Raw genomic sequence first — 14,065 nt, forward strand, 5'->3', positions numbered from 1 at the left:
TTTTTCTAGCTGAAGTGGAAGAGGGGATACATCCATCACCCTATTCCATTCTAGCTCTATCAACCTGTTTTAAGGGGGAGAACCAAGAGTCACACGCTTGGCAAAGCCCTTACGATCTTTCATGGACCAGTTAAACTACACCAAGCACCCAGCCATCACCAGAGAAGGGCTTGAAAGGCCCGAGTCCCGTGATGCTTACCACCCAGGTAAGGACTAGCCATGAACCTCGTGGCCCCAAAGAATCCCACAAAGTCGGGTGATGGAGCCAGGAACGGTCACCTTGAGTTCAAAGAGACTCGTGAACTGTTTCCTGAGAAAATGTAGCTTTGTCTTGGGAGCTATTCTCTTCTCTGAGACTGCATTTGTTATTGGTTGAGAAAGGTTCAGAGAGGCTTCACTAGCAATCAATGGAAATGGAGGCAGACCCAGAGCCAAGCATTAGGCGGGCTTGAGGAGTTCTGTCAAAGAGAGGGGTTATGGGAGCCAGAGGGGCCAAGGACGCCACAAGAAAACCCACAGAATCAACTACCTTGGGATCATAGGGGCTCACAGAGACCAAACCAATAACAGAGAACTTGCACAGGACTGACCTAGGCCCTCTGCATATATGTTACAGCTGTGTAGCATGGTCTTCTCGTGGGACTCCCAGTAGAGGGAGCGGAGGTCTGCCTCTGACTCTGTTGCCTGCTCTTGGGACCCTTTCCTCCTGCTGGGTTTCCTTGTCCAGCCTTGGCAGGAGAGGAGGTGCCTAGACTCATTGACACTTGATATGCCCTAGCTAGCTAATACACATGGGAGGACTGCACTTTACTGAAGAGAGAAAAAAGGAGTGGATGGGGTGATGAGGTTAAGGAGAGGGACTGGGAAGAGAGGAGGGAGGGAGGAGGAGAAACTGGGACGGGGATAGGAAAAATCAACTCATTAAAAATTTAAATAAAAAAGAATGGGCCCTGTATAGTATCCTGCAATTTCTTGCATATCTCGTGTCTTGGAGATGGCCATACCTCCTTGCTGTTTGCAAAGAGCTTTATAAAGTGGGCTTCTGTCCTCGCACATCAACTCCCAATAGGCAGTGTCTGAATCTGTTCGACTTTGCTCCAAATAGAGGTCCTAGAAGACCTTCGAGACACTTTGTAGCAATACCTTGAGACAAATTGTTCTGGGAGAGCTGGTATGTCAGGAGTCCCCAGTCTGAAATGTTAGGGCTGCTTCCAATGCTGCTACCTTTACCCTCACAGCACCACAACTGGCTCTTCAGGCGTTTGTTTATTTTAGCCTATGAGCATTTTACCTGCATGTATGTATGTGTGCCATGTGCATGGCTGGTGCCTGTGGAAGTCAGAAGACGGCATCAGAGCCCTTAGAATTGGGGTTCCAGGTGGTTATGAGCCGCCCTGTGTGTGCCAGGAACTGAACCAGTGTCCTGGTGTCTTCTGCAAGAGCAGCATAGGTTCTTAATATACCATCTCTCCAGCCGCATGACTTAAAAAAAAATTGGATTCTGGGGCTTGAATTTGGGTCCTCAGGTGAATGGCAATCGCTTGACTGACTGAGCCATCTCTTCCTTTTATAGGTAAGAGTACTGGGGTGCAGGGACATGAAAGACCACAGCTAGGGAGTCTCAGAACCAAGATTCAAACCAGCTCCATCATCTGGGACACACTTCTTTAAGCTCCAACAGACCAGGGCTCAGAGGGTGGGGCTTGGGCAAGATCAGTATTCTTTGCAATTAGGGTTACCTGTGTGTCCAAAGACCCTAGCCCATAATCAGACCTTCTGAGGGTATTTTCTATGAAGTACTTACCACCCAGCACCTGGAGCACCCAGCTCCACAGTGATGGTGGTGATGGCCGCCCATCCACCACATAGGCAGGATGGTACAGTGTTGTAATAGGAGCGGTGAGCTGTGTTCCGCCATCCAGCCGCCCGCACGGCTAGCTTTATCCGAAATAATTACACAGAAACTGTATTCTTTTAAACACTGCCTGGCCCATTAGTTCCAGCCTCTTATTGGCTAGCTCTTACATATTGATCTAACCCATTTCTAATAATCTGTGTAGCCCATGAGCTGGCTTACCAGGAAAGAGCTTAACCTGTGTCTGCCTGGAGTGGGAGAATCATGGCGACTCACACTCGCTCGGCTTCTTTCTCCCAGCATTCTGTTCTGTTTACTCCGCCTACCTAATTTTCTGTTCTATTAAAGGGCCAAGGCAGTTTCTTTATTTAACCAATGAAATCAACACAAAACAGAAGACTCCCACATCGAGAGAGAGAGAGAGGAGAGAGAGAGAGAGAGAGAGAGAGAGAGAGAGAGAGACCACTGTGGGCTCAGAGAAAGATGTGATCCTTTTTCAGAGTCATGGGTCTCCATGGCTACAGTAGAAGTCTCCACTTGAGCTGACTTCAGTGTGAAACAGTGTATAAGAGCTCAAATTCTGAACAATCTTAAGGTGTGTTAGCTTCAGGCATGTCTGAATCCAGATGCTCTATCAATGTCATGGATGTTTGTCAGGGGGTTTCTTAGATTCCATGTGCTGGTGACAGATGGCTCCAGAAGGCAGCCTTCATCATCTCCTTCCCATATGCCAGTTTATCCCACCTCTCCCACCTAGATCTTACTGGTTCCAGCAGCTTCCTGAAGCCAGGGGCTTCTGTGAACCACTGGGGTTCTCCAGCTCTGGCCTTAGGCCTGTGAAGGTAGTCATCTACTCTCCCGCAGCCATTCCTGCCTCATCCACAGGGACCCATCTCCCAAGTTAAGTCTGCTAGAAAAAGCATCCCTACCCCACTGGGGCTCAACCAAGGTCCAGAGACTTGGCAGTTTCTGGTGGGCTTCAAGGTCCCATTCCTAAGCCAGTTTCTGTGGGCTAGAGAATGGCTGACCCAAGCTGACTACTCTGAGGTGTACATAACACCCTTGCTTGTGTGAAGGAGGGGAGGTGGTTTCCCAAAAGAAAATCTGTACACCTCCATCCACAGGACCCAGATGCCCAGCCACGTCCAGCTCTGCCCACATGGTCCTGAGTGGCTAACGGATAACACTCAATGCAGTGGGGACAGTGACACACGCCCAGCTTCTTCCAGAGGTGTAAACAGGAGATGGTCAAGCATGCTCCAGAGTACAGTGGTTCCCTAGAGCCAACCTGTTGATTGTGTGACACCACCTACTGGGGCCATGGTTTTGAGTTTATATGTAGTCGCATGAACAAGGAGAGATGGAGATTCAGGAAAGATAAGGGAGATCACGGGCAAACTCAATAACAAGTGGGGCTTCTTTGAGGCCAGAAAGGTCATATACCCCATGGGTTTCACTCCAAGAAAGAAAAATGTCAGAGCGTCAGGGACTGCAGCCCTCAGAGCCCTACTAACCTGACTGCCTTGTCCCCGGGTTCGCTTGGCCAGCATTGCGTACCCTGGAAAGCACTCTATAGCATGAATTCTAATTGATCTTAAAAACCTGGAGTCAGATATAGGGGTTAATGCTGAAAGATCAGAGAATCAGAGCAGCTGGCCACAGTTCTTACCTCTACTGAATCCTCAGACCAAAGGGGTGACCCTGTCCCTACGAATCCTCAGACTGAGTGCCTTGAGTTCCTGACTCCTCCCACCTTATATTCCTCTCTCTGCCCAACCATAATCCTTCCTGTCTCTACCTCCCTAATGTTGGGATTAAAGGCGTGTAACTCCCAAGTACTGGAATTAAAGGTGTGAGCCATCACTGCATGGCTCTGTTTCTCTTTTACACTAGATCAATCTAGTGTAGCCCAAGGTGGCCTTGAACTCACAGAGATCTTCCTGCCTCTGCCTCCCAAGTAATGGAACTAAAGGTGTGTACCACCACTGCCTGGCCTCTATGGCTAACTAGTGTGGCTTAGCTCCACACTCTGATCTTCAGGCAAGCTTTATTTGTTAGTTCACAAACAAAATATCACCACAGGACTCCTTCCTGTGGGACTTCGAAGTACCCCCCACAGAAGCCGGTGGGTTCTTATCCCTGGACTTGCTGGAGGTGCTCTCACGATGACCTCCAACAAACCAAAGCTTAGTTCAAGGTGAGAACAGGAGGCAAGGAGGACACAAACGAGCAATTCAGTCCAAGCCCAGACTCTGCCAACCATAGGACACAAGCCACCTGCATCCCTGGCAGGCACCTAGCAATTAAAAAAATGTATGGACGGACACTGGCCCCTGGCAGACACTGACCCCTGGCAGACACTGCCAGTCCTAGGGCGTGCAGAGCATCATGGGGCCTCCTTGGCTGGGTCCAGAGGGAGACAACCCAGATACCTTGAGTTCCTTCTGACACTTCTTAGAGAACAGACATCCAGGAACTAATGATGTTTTTCAGCCCACATTTCCCTCAGCACAATGAGTCCCGTGTCTCCCGTTAGCCTGTGTGTGATGAAATGACCCCCAAGAACCCCAGGGTGCAGGGGCACCTTTAATCTTAGCTCTGGGATGAAATGACCCCCAAGAACCCCAGGGTACAGGGGTACCTTTAATCTTAGCTCTGGGACTGTGAGGGGACAAAGCACTCAGCTACCTTCTCAGCTCCTTTTGGACCCACAAAAGAAAAAGAAAAGTAAACGAATGGGAATCACACTTCTCTCTTTGTTTCCGAGTAGAGAAAATCTCATCACCATTTCCCAGGGACTGCCCTCACCTCCTCAAGGGCAGCCTGCTTGCCTCTACAGACCAACGTCCTTAACAAAGGCAGCCTCTAGTGTTTCCTGCCTAGGGGTACATCATCCCACCTCTCCTGCCTGCGTCCTTGCTGGTCCCAGCAGCATCCTCTGACCGGGGGCTTCTGTGAACCACTGAGGTCCTCTGGCTCTGGTCATCCCAGCCACTGCCTTGCCTCACCTTCCCTCTCTGTCACTCTACCCACCAAAACTACCCCCACAAGCTCAGACACCCATAAGAGTTTAGTGTCATAGCAAGGACAGAGATTGGACAACTCTTCCTTGGTCGCCCAGGGTTTTAAGAAGCTGTAGCCTGATCAGGGTTGTGTGAATCTCCCTTCTGCCCATCTGGAGTGTGTCTCCAGACAGCCAGGGCAAACTGTGCAGCAGGAAGTTCTCCCCAGAAACATACGTCTGGATAGTTTAGCCTCCTGGGAGTCTGCGTAGAACTTTCTAGAACTTTGGGGGTAAATCTATGCAGACAGGACCCTCTGACTTTCATTGATGCATGTGTAGTTTTGTCTTCTCTGACAGAGATAAACTGCCTTTGGGGTGCCCAGGAAGTGCCAGGACCCACGCAGGCCTGGTGCCCCACATTTGTGTGTCTCCTCCATTACCTTCCAACCAGGGAGTCAGAGTCAGCCAGACCCTCAGCCGGCGTGGATCCCGGAACCCCACACCAGGTGGGAATTGTTTAACTAGATTCCCGTGACTGGAAAATTCTGGTAATTGTGTAATAACAACAGCAACAGCGCTCAGCAATTACCCAGGGTTTTTCATCTTCAGGCCACTTTACCCACATTAACTAATTAAGTCTCCCAGCCTCCCTCGAAAGCAGGAAGGGCTGCCGGCCCAGCTCCCGCCAGTGCACATGATCGCTTAATGAGAGCAGCCCTGCGATAGGGTGGGGGGCTCCCAGGGCAGCTGGCCTCTACCCCAAGGGGCACCTCTTAGCCCCTTCCTGCTCATCCACCAAGCTCCCCAGACCCTGCAGGGCACTGACAGGGAGCCTGTTCCTCGTGTTGCAATGATAATCCTAGACTCAGCACATGATACGGGGCCTGATTCCCAGAAATGACAGTTGTTCACAGAGACCTGTTGTTCCCAGGGGTACCAGACCTCCTCTTTTAGGTCCTACCCTCTCCCTCCTTCCAAATCTTTGCCCCACTCCAAGTTACAGGGGCCCAAGTCTAATTCATGCTCCATCATAGCTTTGGGACCTCCCTACAAACCCTGCCTGATGCAGACTGTGTTCTAACCACTGTGAGTACTTGATGCAGATACAGGGCCGCCTGAGGCCTAGCCCTACCCTGAGCTCACAGGCTGGTACAGGATGCACTAAACCCTGCCTCTTTTCTCACCAGCTCCTAAAGCCCACAGGGCTCAGCTAGCCTCTGGCATCGGATGTTGCTCCTGGGCTGTGATAGTGACTGGGCTGCAGCAGCCCTGGGCGCTAAGACTCAGAGCAGAGCCCCTCGCTCACTGACCGTTGAGCCTCAGGGAGCACTGGTAGAGCAGAAGGGAGGAGATGGGGTATTTAGCTGGGGTGCACTAGAATCTCCATCCTTCAGACACACTCTCCATCCTGGAACTGGGTAGCAGTTGCTCAGCATCCTTGATGCCTGGAGGACTAAACCAGACAAGCTCAGGCCTGAAGGCGAGACAGGCACAGAGCTGTCTTCAGAAGCCGTATCTGGAGCAGGAGCAGCACAGCCTGCCCCCAGCCCCCAGGGAGGCACAGTGCAATCCCACCCCACAGGTGCTGGGTGGGGGGGCACAGCACAGTCCTACCCCCAGCACCTGGGGGGGGGAGACGCAGCACAGTTCCCCCACCCCAGCACCCAGCACCACCCAGAGAGGGCCACAGAATGTAGCAGTCATATGCTCTGCAGCAGGAGAGGCTCTCTTCTGGTTTGTGACAGGGAAGTGAGAGCAGAAAAGGAGCCTGCATCCTCCAGGGACTGGCAGACCCTAGAGGACACACGCAACAGGTGCCACATCCCTGGCCCTTCACTGGAGCTGGAGATCCAGGGTTTTCTCCTGTCTTCTCAGCTCTAGTCCTGTGGCCTACTTGAACTCCATCCTACCTATGAGCCAGGCCTCTATGGGGACACGAAGGCTGGACCGCCCTGCTGGGTGCCAGGAGAACCAGTTTCCTTTCCCCTGGAACCATCAGGCCCACTCCATTCCATTACTCCAAGCACAGAGGACAGCTGGCAGGCTGCCAGCGGCAGCTATAGTATGGGCAGAGAGACTTCTCTCTACCATGCAGCCTGGTGACACACCCGGCTCCGAGCTGCCCACTGCCGTCATCCATCCACTTCCTGATAAATCCTGTCCTTCCATCTGCCAGCTCCACGCTCCTGTTTAAGGGCTCCCACCCTGGTTGTTTATTCAGCACCCAGGTTTAGAAGGGAAAGCTGTGCCTCTTCAGATCGGGCTCGCAGGGTCATCCAGATCTGCATAAATGGCGCTAATATGACAGATGCAACGGCAGAATGGGCTCTTGGCACACACAATGCTGATTTACTCGCTCTGTCCCCTCCCCTGCAGCCATTGCCTCCTGGGTTCTCCCTGCCAGCCCCCCACGGCAAGCAGGGAGGTGTGCAGCACTATTACATGATATTATGACTTTCCGGGTAATGTATACATTTTCACTATCACACAAGCTTTCTCCTTCATTTTTCATGAGAACTGGCATGAGATTAATGATGGAGCCGCAGAAGAAACGGAGCGCCATGCCAATCTGATTTATTGACCACTTAGTGTTGATGAAGCTGCAAACAAGAGTCAAACAGATGTTGCAGCTGCATTTTTCTTTATCAAAACCAACCGCTCTTTGCATTTTTAACCACTTCTTGCATCGCCGGCCCCTCTTGCTCTACACAAAGAGTACCGGCTCTGAGCCTCCTTCCCAGAGAGGCAGAAGAGATGCAACCCAGGGAGCGGGGCACTACCTGACACCCAGGTCGCACTGGAAGTGACCAAGTTGAAGACCCAGGCTTTTTGTCCCTGGCGACTTGAGTCCTCTCAGTGGGTCTCTAGCTCACCCCTGCACCCATAACTCATCCCGGAACCTGTCAGACACCCTGGGCAAGTATTGAGGTCTTCTGATCGGCTATGGCAGAGGCCTTCAATGTTGAGTGATGGTGGCAGGGAGGGGACCCCTTTCCTCCCTCCCAGGGAGGCGAGGGCTATTGAGCTACCCTCCCCCCACGCCATTCTGACAGAGCATTGGGGAGATCAGCCATGTGATTCATGTGGGGCCCTGCCCCCTGCCCCTTCACTTCTCAGAAACCAGAGGTGGCTTGCTTCAGGATTAGATGTAGGGCTTCACAGGGCTGAGCAGTTTGGTGCCCCTCAAGTCTTCCCCGCTTGGGTGCCCCCTCCTCTCCTTTGCTCTTTCGCTCTGTTGGAGCTTTTCCCACGATCCTGGACACTTCTGTGTTCACACGAGTTCCACTTCTATTTCCTCCAACCCTCCCCCTTTGCCCACACCATCCCCATCGGCTTTCTAAACAGGAGCCCCGCCTCAGGAGAAGGGGTGGCACTGGCCACAGCAAGGACCATAAGAACCTTGAGGAAGGGAAGAGTCACAGAGATCACTCAGTGAACAGACAGCTGACCGCAAGCAGCCTCTACCAGGTCGGGGGCCCTCTGGAGAGTCAGGCACACCAGACGAGGGGCTCAGGGAGTCAGGGACAGAGGCAGCAGCTCCGAGTAAGTGAACGGCCTCCTCCCGGACCTGCCGCACACAGCTTCCTTTGGCAGTGCCCTTTCCCAGCAAGTACCCATTGCAAATGACTTCTTGGTTAGGGGTGGACCCTGTGTCCACTCCCCCTTCTCTGTCCCGGGATGTTGTCTGGTTTGAGCTTGTGCAGAGGCTGTGCCCCGTGTCACAGCCTCCGTGAGTTCACCTGTGTGCCAGCCCTGTTGTGTCTGGATGACAGTTTTCCTCGGGGTCACCCACCAGCTTCGGCTCCTACGATCTTTCCACCTCCTCTTCCTCACTCACAGCCCTGTGCCTTGCGGGGAGGGGGCTGATAAAGATGTCCTATTTAGGGCTGAGTGCTCCAAAGATGCATGCTTTCTGGAGGTACGGTGCACAGCAGCCAGCAACAGCAGCCTCGGCAGACGGGCAGCATATTGGGGATTGGGAGACAAGAGGTGGCTGGAGAGAAACACGTGGTGCTGGCTGCTGCACCGGAAGCGAATGTGTATATTTTATTCTCAGGCCCAGGGGCCATCATAAAGTTATCAGATCACACCTGATGATGTCGAATGGCTTGAGGAACAAGGAAGAGAGGATGTGGGGAGACCCAAGAGAAGAAGGGCTTCCTTCCCACACCCGTACTGTCAGGTTTGGATGCCAGGCTGGAAGGCATGTGGGCCAAGTGGAAGTGTCCGGCTGGCCGCAAAGGAAGCTGGCAGAGTTGACAGTGAAGGAGGGGTGCGGAGGGAGGAGAAGGAGAGCTGCTCTTTCGGGTGAGGGTGGGGGCATGGTGGTGCCATTCTTCACTCAGCATGCCCTGGAAGGAGCCAGGTGTGGCCGTGCAGAGTTGTGCCTTGGCCACAAAGAGACAGGAAAGGAGCTGTGTGCAGGCTAGCAGGAGGCAGGTTCCAGTGGACAGAGTCCAGCTGGAGAGAGGACTGGGAATCCTTGGGAGCTTCAGGTTTGTGGCAGGATAAGGTCACCAAGCAGGGAGGGAGGGATGGAGAAAAGAGAGAACCAAAGACCCAGCACCATGCACTCTACCTACCCCAAGGCATCTGTGAAAATGGGGACAGGCTAGGGCTCCCAGGAGAAGCAGGGATTTTCCCACAGGTGACCTGTCTGCTACTCTGCTCACCCTCCCTCTCAGGAAGGACTTTGTTCTGGTTTAGTTGGGTTTGGGTGGCCGCTGAGAACATCAGAGCTTTGGGCCATCCGCATGCTGTTGGGTTTCATCCAGAGACCAGGCAGGATTCCCACCCACAGACCCAGTGAAAGGGATGGGCCCTGCTTCCATTTATAGCTGAGATGCTACAAGCACCAGGAGTCAGGAGGGGAAACTCCAGACTGTGGCTGTTTCCAGACTGTAGAACCTCGGACTGGCTCAACCTTGGCTCAACCCCTTGGCTCCCCCAGAGCAGTCACAGACCACACCGTGGGGATCCCCCCACACCAGCGTTCGAAGCCCTATCAGAATTCCAAGATATCCAGGGCTCAGCTTCAAAGTGATTTCCCTTTAAGAGGCAGCCTCTAGCTTTGTGGAAATCCCAGCGCTGTCCTTCCACCCCAGCCCACATCACAGCTGGCAAGAGCAGTGGGCTGCTCTCACATTGAAATGAGCATTCCACGAAATTGATGCATTGGAACACTAAGGAGAATATATTGTCCTGCCAAGAACACCCCATAAAGTGTATGGCTAATGAATAAAGCCACAGTGTTGCCAAGAAGAGGTGTGTGCCCCCCAAATTGTGAAAAGAAAAAAACAAAAACACTGAAAATACTTTGTCTTAAACTGGCCCTAGCCAGTAAGTGGGAACTTAACACTCCCCTAAGGATCCCCAGCACTGGCTTCCTGGGGTGGAATCTGGGACCCAGAACTACCCCTCTCCCTCTTCCAAACCCATGCCAAGCTCCTCGGCCTTCAGGGGCTGGACGTCCTGGTAATTGCATCAAAGCAATACAGAAAAGCAGGCTGACAAAAGGCCCTGGGGCAGGCATGTACCCCCAGCAGGGAGCTGATCTAGAACCCTCGAGTTGGTGGTCAGGACGTGAGTCCGCTGGCTGCTGGGTCTGTGGATCTATGGAGAAGAACGTGGATAACACTCAAAGTGAAAATGCAGGGCTGGCGGTAGCGTGGGGACTCCTGCCTGTGAGTCAGCCCTTAGGAGACTGAGGTAGGGAGGCTGCTGCGACTCTGAGGCCAGCATAGGTTAGACAAGTGAACCAGCTTGAGCTATAGTGTGAGACCCTACTTCAAAGATGGATGGATATTGACAGAGAGACAGACAGATAAATAGACAGATGATGGATGGATGGTACATACATACATATATACATACATCAATAGACTGATAGATACATAGATGGATATAAAAATGTGTCCATATTCAAAATTGCTTCCTACCCTTCCTGAGCCTGACTTCAGCAAACCTCGAGTCTGGAAAAGGGAAAAGTCAAAGTCATAATTTGACCAGTTTTCATTTCTCTAAACCTGAAATGAGTCTGCTATTGCCAGGGCATTATATAATCCCAGGACCTTGTACTGAGTAGAGACTCCCACACCCAGACATGAGAACAACCAATCAACTAGTCCGCTGATCTGTCCATCAAATCACCATGCCTTGGGAAACCGAGAGTTGAAGGATTAGGGAAGTCCTCCTGGAAAAGGAGGGCATCCTATAGACGTGCCAGGAAGGAACCGGTGGAGGCTGGCTGCACAGAGGGCGGCAGGCAAGTCTCAGGGAACTTTCTAGAAGCCTGAATGCAGGAACTCCGGGCTGCAGGCTAGGGTGCACAGACTTCACACACGAAGACTGCATCTCCCCCTGGGTGGTTTGCAGGCTGCCTCAGGCACCCAGACTGTGCTCAGTGGGCTGTGGGGATGGGAAAGAGCCAGAGATTTTCATCTCCCAGGTTCTTGGCATCCCAGCTCCCTTCTGCAGAGCCAAGCTCCCTCCAGGGACCGGATCAGAGGAAGCCCCAGGCGGCCAGCTGATTCCTGCTGACCTTTGATCCTTCCTCTTATCTTTCCTCTTCCTGCTCAGCAGCCGGCCCTGTTGCCCGTCAGACCCAGGCTCCAGCAAGAACCCTCAGTCAAGTTCTGGCTTGGGGGGGGAGCGGGGGCGGGAGGCAGAAATGGAGGCTAGGATTCCAGAGAGTCACCCTTCAGCCACCCCATCCATTCGGTGGGCATGGCAGACGCACACTGCCCACCTCCCGTCGGGCATATTGCAAGAATAAAAGGAAATGAGGAGTAGGAGAGCAGTCAGGCTGAGCAAAAAGCAACCACCAGATGTCTTGGCAGGACCTGAGTTTGAAGTCAGAGCCCTGGCTTCCAGCCCAGGTGGGTCCCTCGCCAGGCACAGAGCTCTGGGCAAGCGACTTCACAGAGTTCCCCTCTCCAGAGGGAGGGTGCCCTGCCCTGGCCTGCCCGCCTCTCTGGCTAGCATGGATACCAAATGAGATAATGACTGTGAAAATACCCTAAAAAGAATGGATCGGCCCACAGTGGCAGGGATTATCTTTATTATTAAGGAGAGTGATTTCCACAATCCAGAAAAGCTGCCATTAACAAGAAGGGTCCTGTTCATGTTGATTTAATTTCCTGGTTAACTGAGCGTTGGCAGGGAAAAAAAAGAAACATGTTTCAACCCTTATTGGAAATCTTTTTAAATTATGCCAGTTTGCTTTCTGACGCTGGTCATGGTATAGTCTTGAGTCTTTATTTATTAATGAGCTGATTGATTCATATTTTCATTTATTACTCTTGCTCTGAATGTAACCCAGACAGCAGCCATGGACTCGGCCTCCCTCTGCCGGGGACCTTGTCCATTCCTGGGGCTTGAGTTTGGGAGAAACAGAGGCACACACAGAGAGAGCCTATCATGTGCTCTTCCAGGGTCTCGTCGGCCTTTTGATGTTTCCTTAGACTGTGGCTTGAGAGGGTGGCAGGGTTGAGCAAATTTGTCCAGGAACATCTGTGAAGAGGAGTGCTCAGTTTGGATTGGAAAGCTGATGGATGGTTGTTTGCTTGTGATGTGGTCTTTTGTAGCCCAGGCTGGCCTTGAACTTGCTATGTAGCCAGCTCTATATGACCTGCACCTAGTCCTACTGCTTCAGCTCCCACCCAGTATTGACATCACAGCTGTTCAACACCACACCTGACTTGCCATGGTTGTTCTTAACTCGTTCGTGAGGCCTGGCATGGCCAAATAGACAGCCTCTCTCTCCTTCAAGACAGGGGGAAAAGGCCATCTGAAGGCCTTGGAGTCCGAGCTGCGGGTGGCCGAAAGGGGTGCCTGTGTTCCTGGGTTGAATCTGGTGGGGAAAGGCTGACCACTTAAATAGAACCCTCTGGAAGCAAATGTCCTTGAGTCTTTGGGCTAACAGCCCTTTCCGTTCTTAAGCTCTAAAGTGGACTGAAGAAGTGTCTGAGATTCCCAGGGAGGTACAGTGTGACAGGGGCTGTGTGCTGTTTTTTCAGGGGACAGTCCCAGGCTGCAGGCAGAGGCTAAGCCGGGAGAAGCAGATCTAAAGGTCTGGTGGCTGCTTTTCCCTTGGGTGCCTACATTAGTGACCTCAATGATTGTGAGCCAGAAACGTTCACTGAGCAGCAAGGGTGAGAAATGTGGGCTAGCCTGGGACCTTGATGCTCTCGGGAGACACAGCTCCATCTCACAGTTGAAGTCCTTGGCTGCATGCTCACGAGCCACTGTGTAGGTCTGAGGTTCTCATCGGGGCAGTGTGGCCTCTGAGAGCCCTGGATAAAGCCAGCAGCCTTCCACAGTTGTCCCAGTGGGAGTAGAATGGCACATGGTGGATAGAGGCCCGGGAAGGTGCCGGCCTCCCCGCAAGTGCTCAGCGTGGTCTCCTATGCCGTCTCCCGGTTACAGCCTAGAGTGCCAATGCCACGCAGGCAGTGTGGGGGTGATCTACACCTGCTGTGTCCTCATGTTGCCAGTGTCTGCTCTCCCCACAGAACCCCGACATCGTCCTGGTGCACTACCTGAATGTGCCGGCCATCGAGGACTGTGGCAAGCCCTGTGGGCCCATTCTCTGCTCCATCAACACTGACAAGAAGGAGTGGGCAAAGTGGACAAAGGAGGAGCTCATCGGGCAGCTGAAGCCCATGTGTGAGTACCTCCCTGGACCCCGGTCAGCATTGCCCTGGGGCGCCTTGGGGACCTAGCACAGAGCCTTATTTTGTTCAGACACAGTGACACTTTGAATTTAGCTTTCATGACATTCCCTCTGATGCCTACAGTCACTTGATCCTCATAAGGATTGGTTCCGCATTGCAATCAAGGCACAAACCCTCAGACTCAGGCCAAGGAGATGGCTTAATCTGTGGAGCGATGCTGTACAAAGAGTAAGAACCTGAGCTCGGATCCCAGGCCTTCACAGGAAAAGCCAAGAGTGGCAGAGGTGGTGAGAGTGATCAGAGGTGAAGGCAAGTGGCTCCCCGGAAGCTCTCCAGCCAGCTAACCTAGCCTGCCAGGTGAAGTTCCAGGCCAATGAGAAATTTTGTTAAACAAAGAGGTGGGAAATATCCAAGGACCACAATCCCAGGTTGTCCCGTGAGCTCCATGCACACGCAGCCGCTCTGAACGCTCACGCCTCCGACAGACGGAGAAGACTCAGAGACACTGACAGAGTAAAGCGGGAGAGAGCA

At 52.6% G+C, this 14,065-nt stretch overlaps 1 protein-coding gene across 9 annotated transcripts in view; it reads left to right on the forward strand.

Annotated features, from left to right (window-relative positions):
- LOC121447907 (calmodulin-binding transcription activator 1) overlaps positions 1–14,065 on the forward strand; it is an 829,155-nt gene that overhangs the window by 711,309 nt on the left and 103,781 nt on the right. For all 9 annotated transcript variants that reach the window (XM_041651178.1, XM_041651180.1, XM_041651176.1 and 6 more), the window contains one exon: positions 13,373–13,526. In XM_041651178.1, coding sequence (XP_041507112.1) covers positions 13,373–13,526 — 154 coding nt within the window. The remainder of the gene's footprint in view (positions 1–13,372; positions 13,527–14,065) is intronic.

The sequence above is a fragment of the Microtus oregoni genome, unplaced genomic scaffold (assembly GCF_018167655.1).
Source record: "Microtus oregoni isolate MIOR12 unplaced genomic scaffold, Mior012 000005F_ref0000423, whole genome shotgun sequence".
Classification (NCBI taxonomy): Eukaryota; Metazoa; Chordata; class Mammalia; order Rodentia; family Cricetidae; genus Microtus; species Microtus oregoni.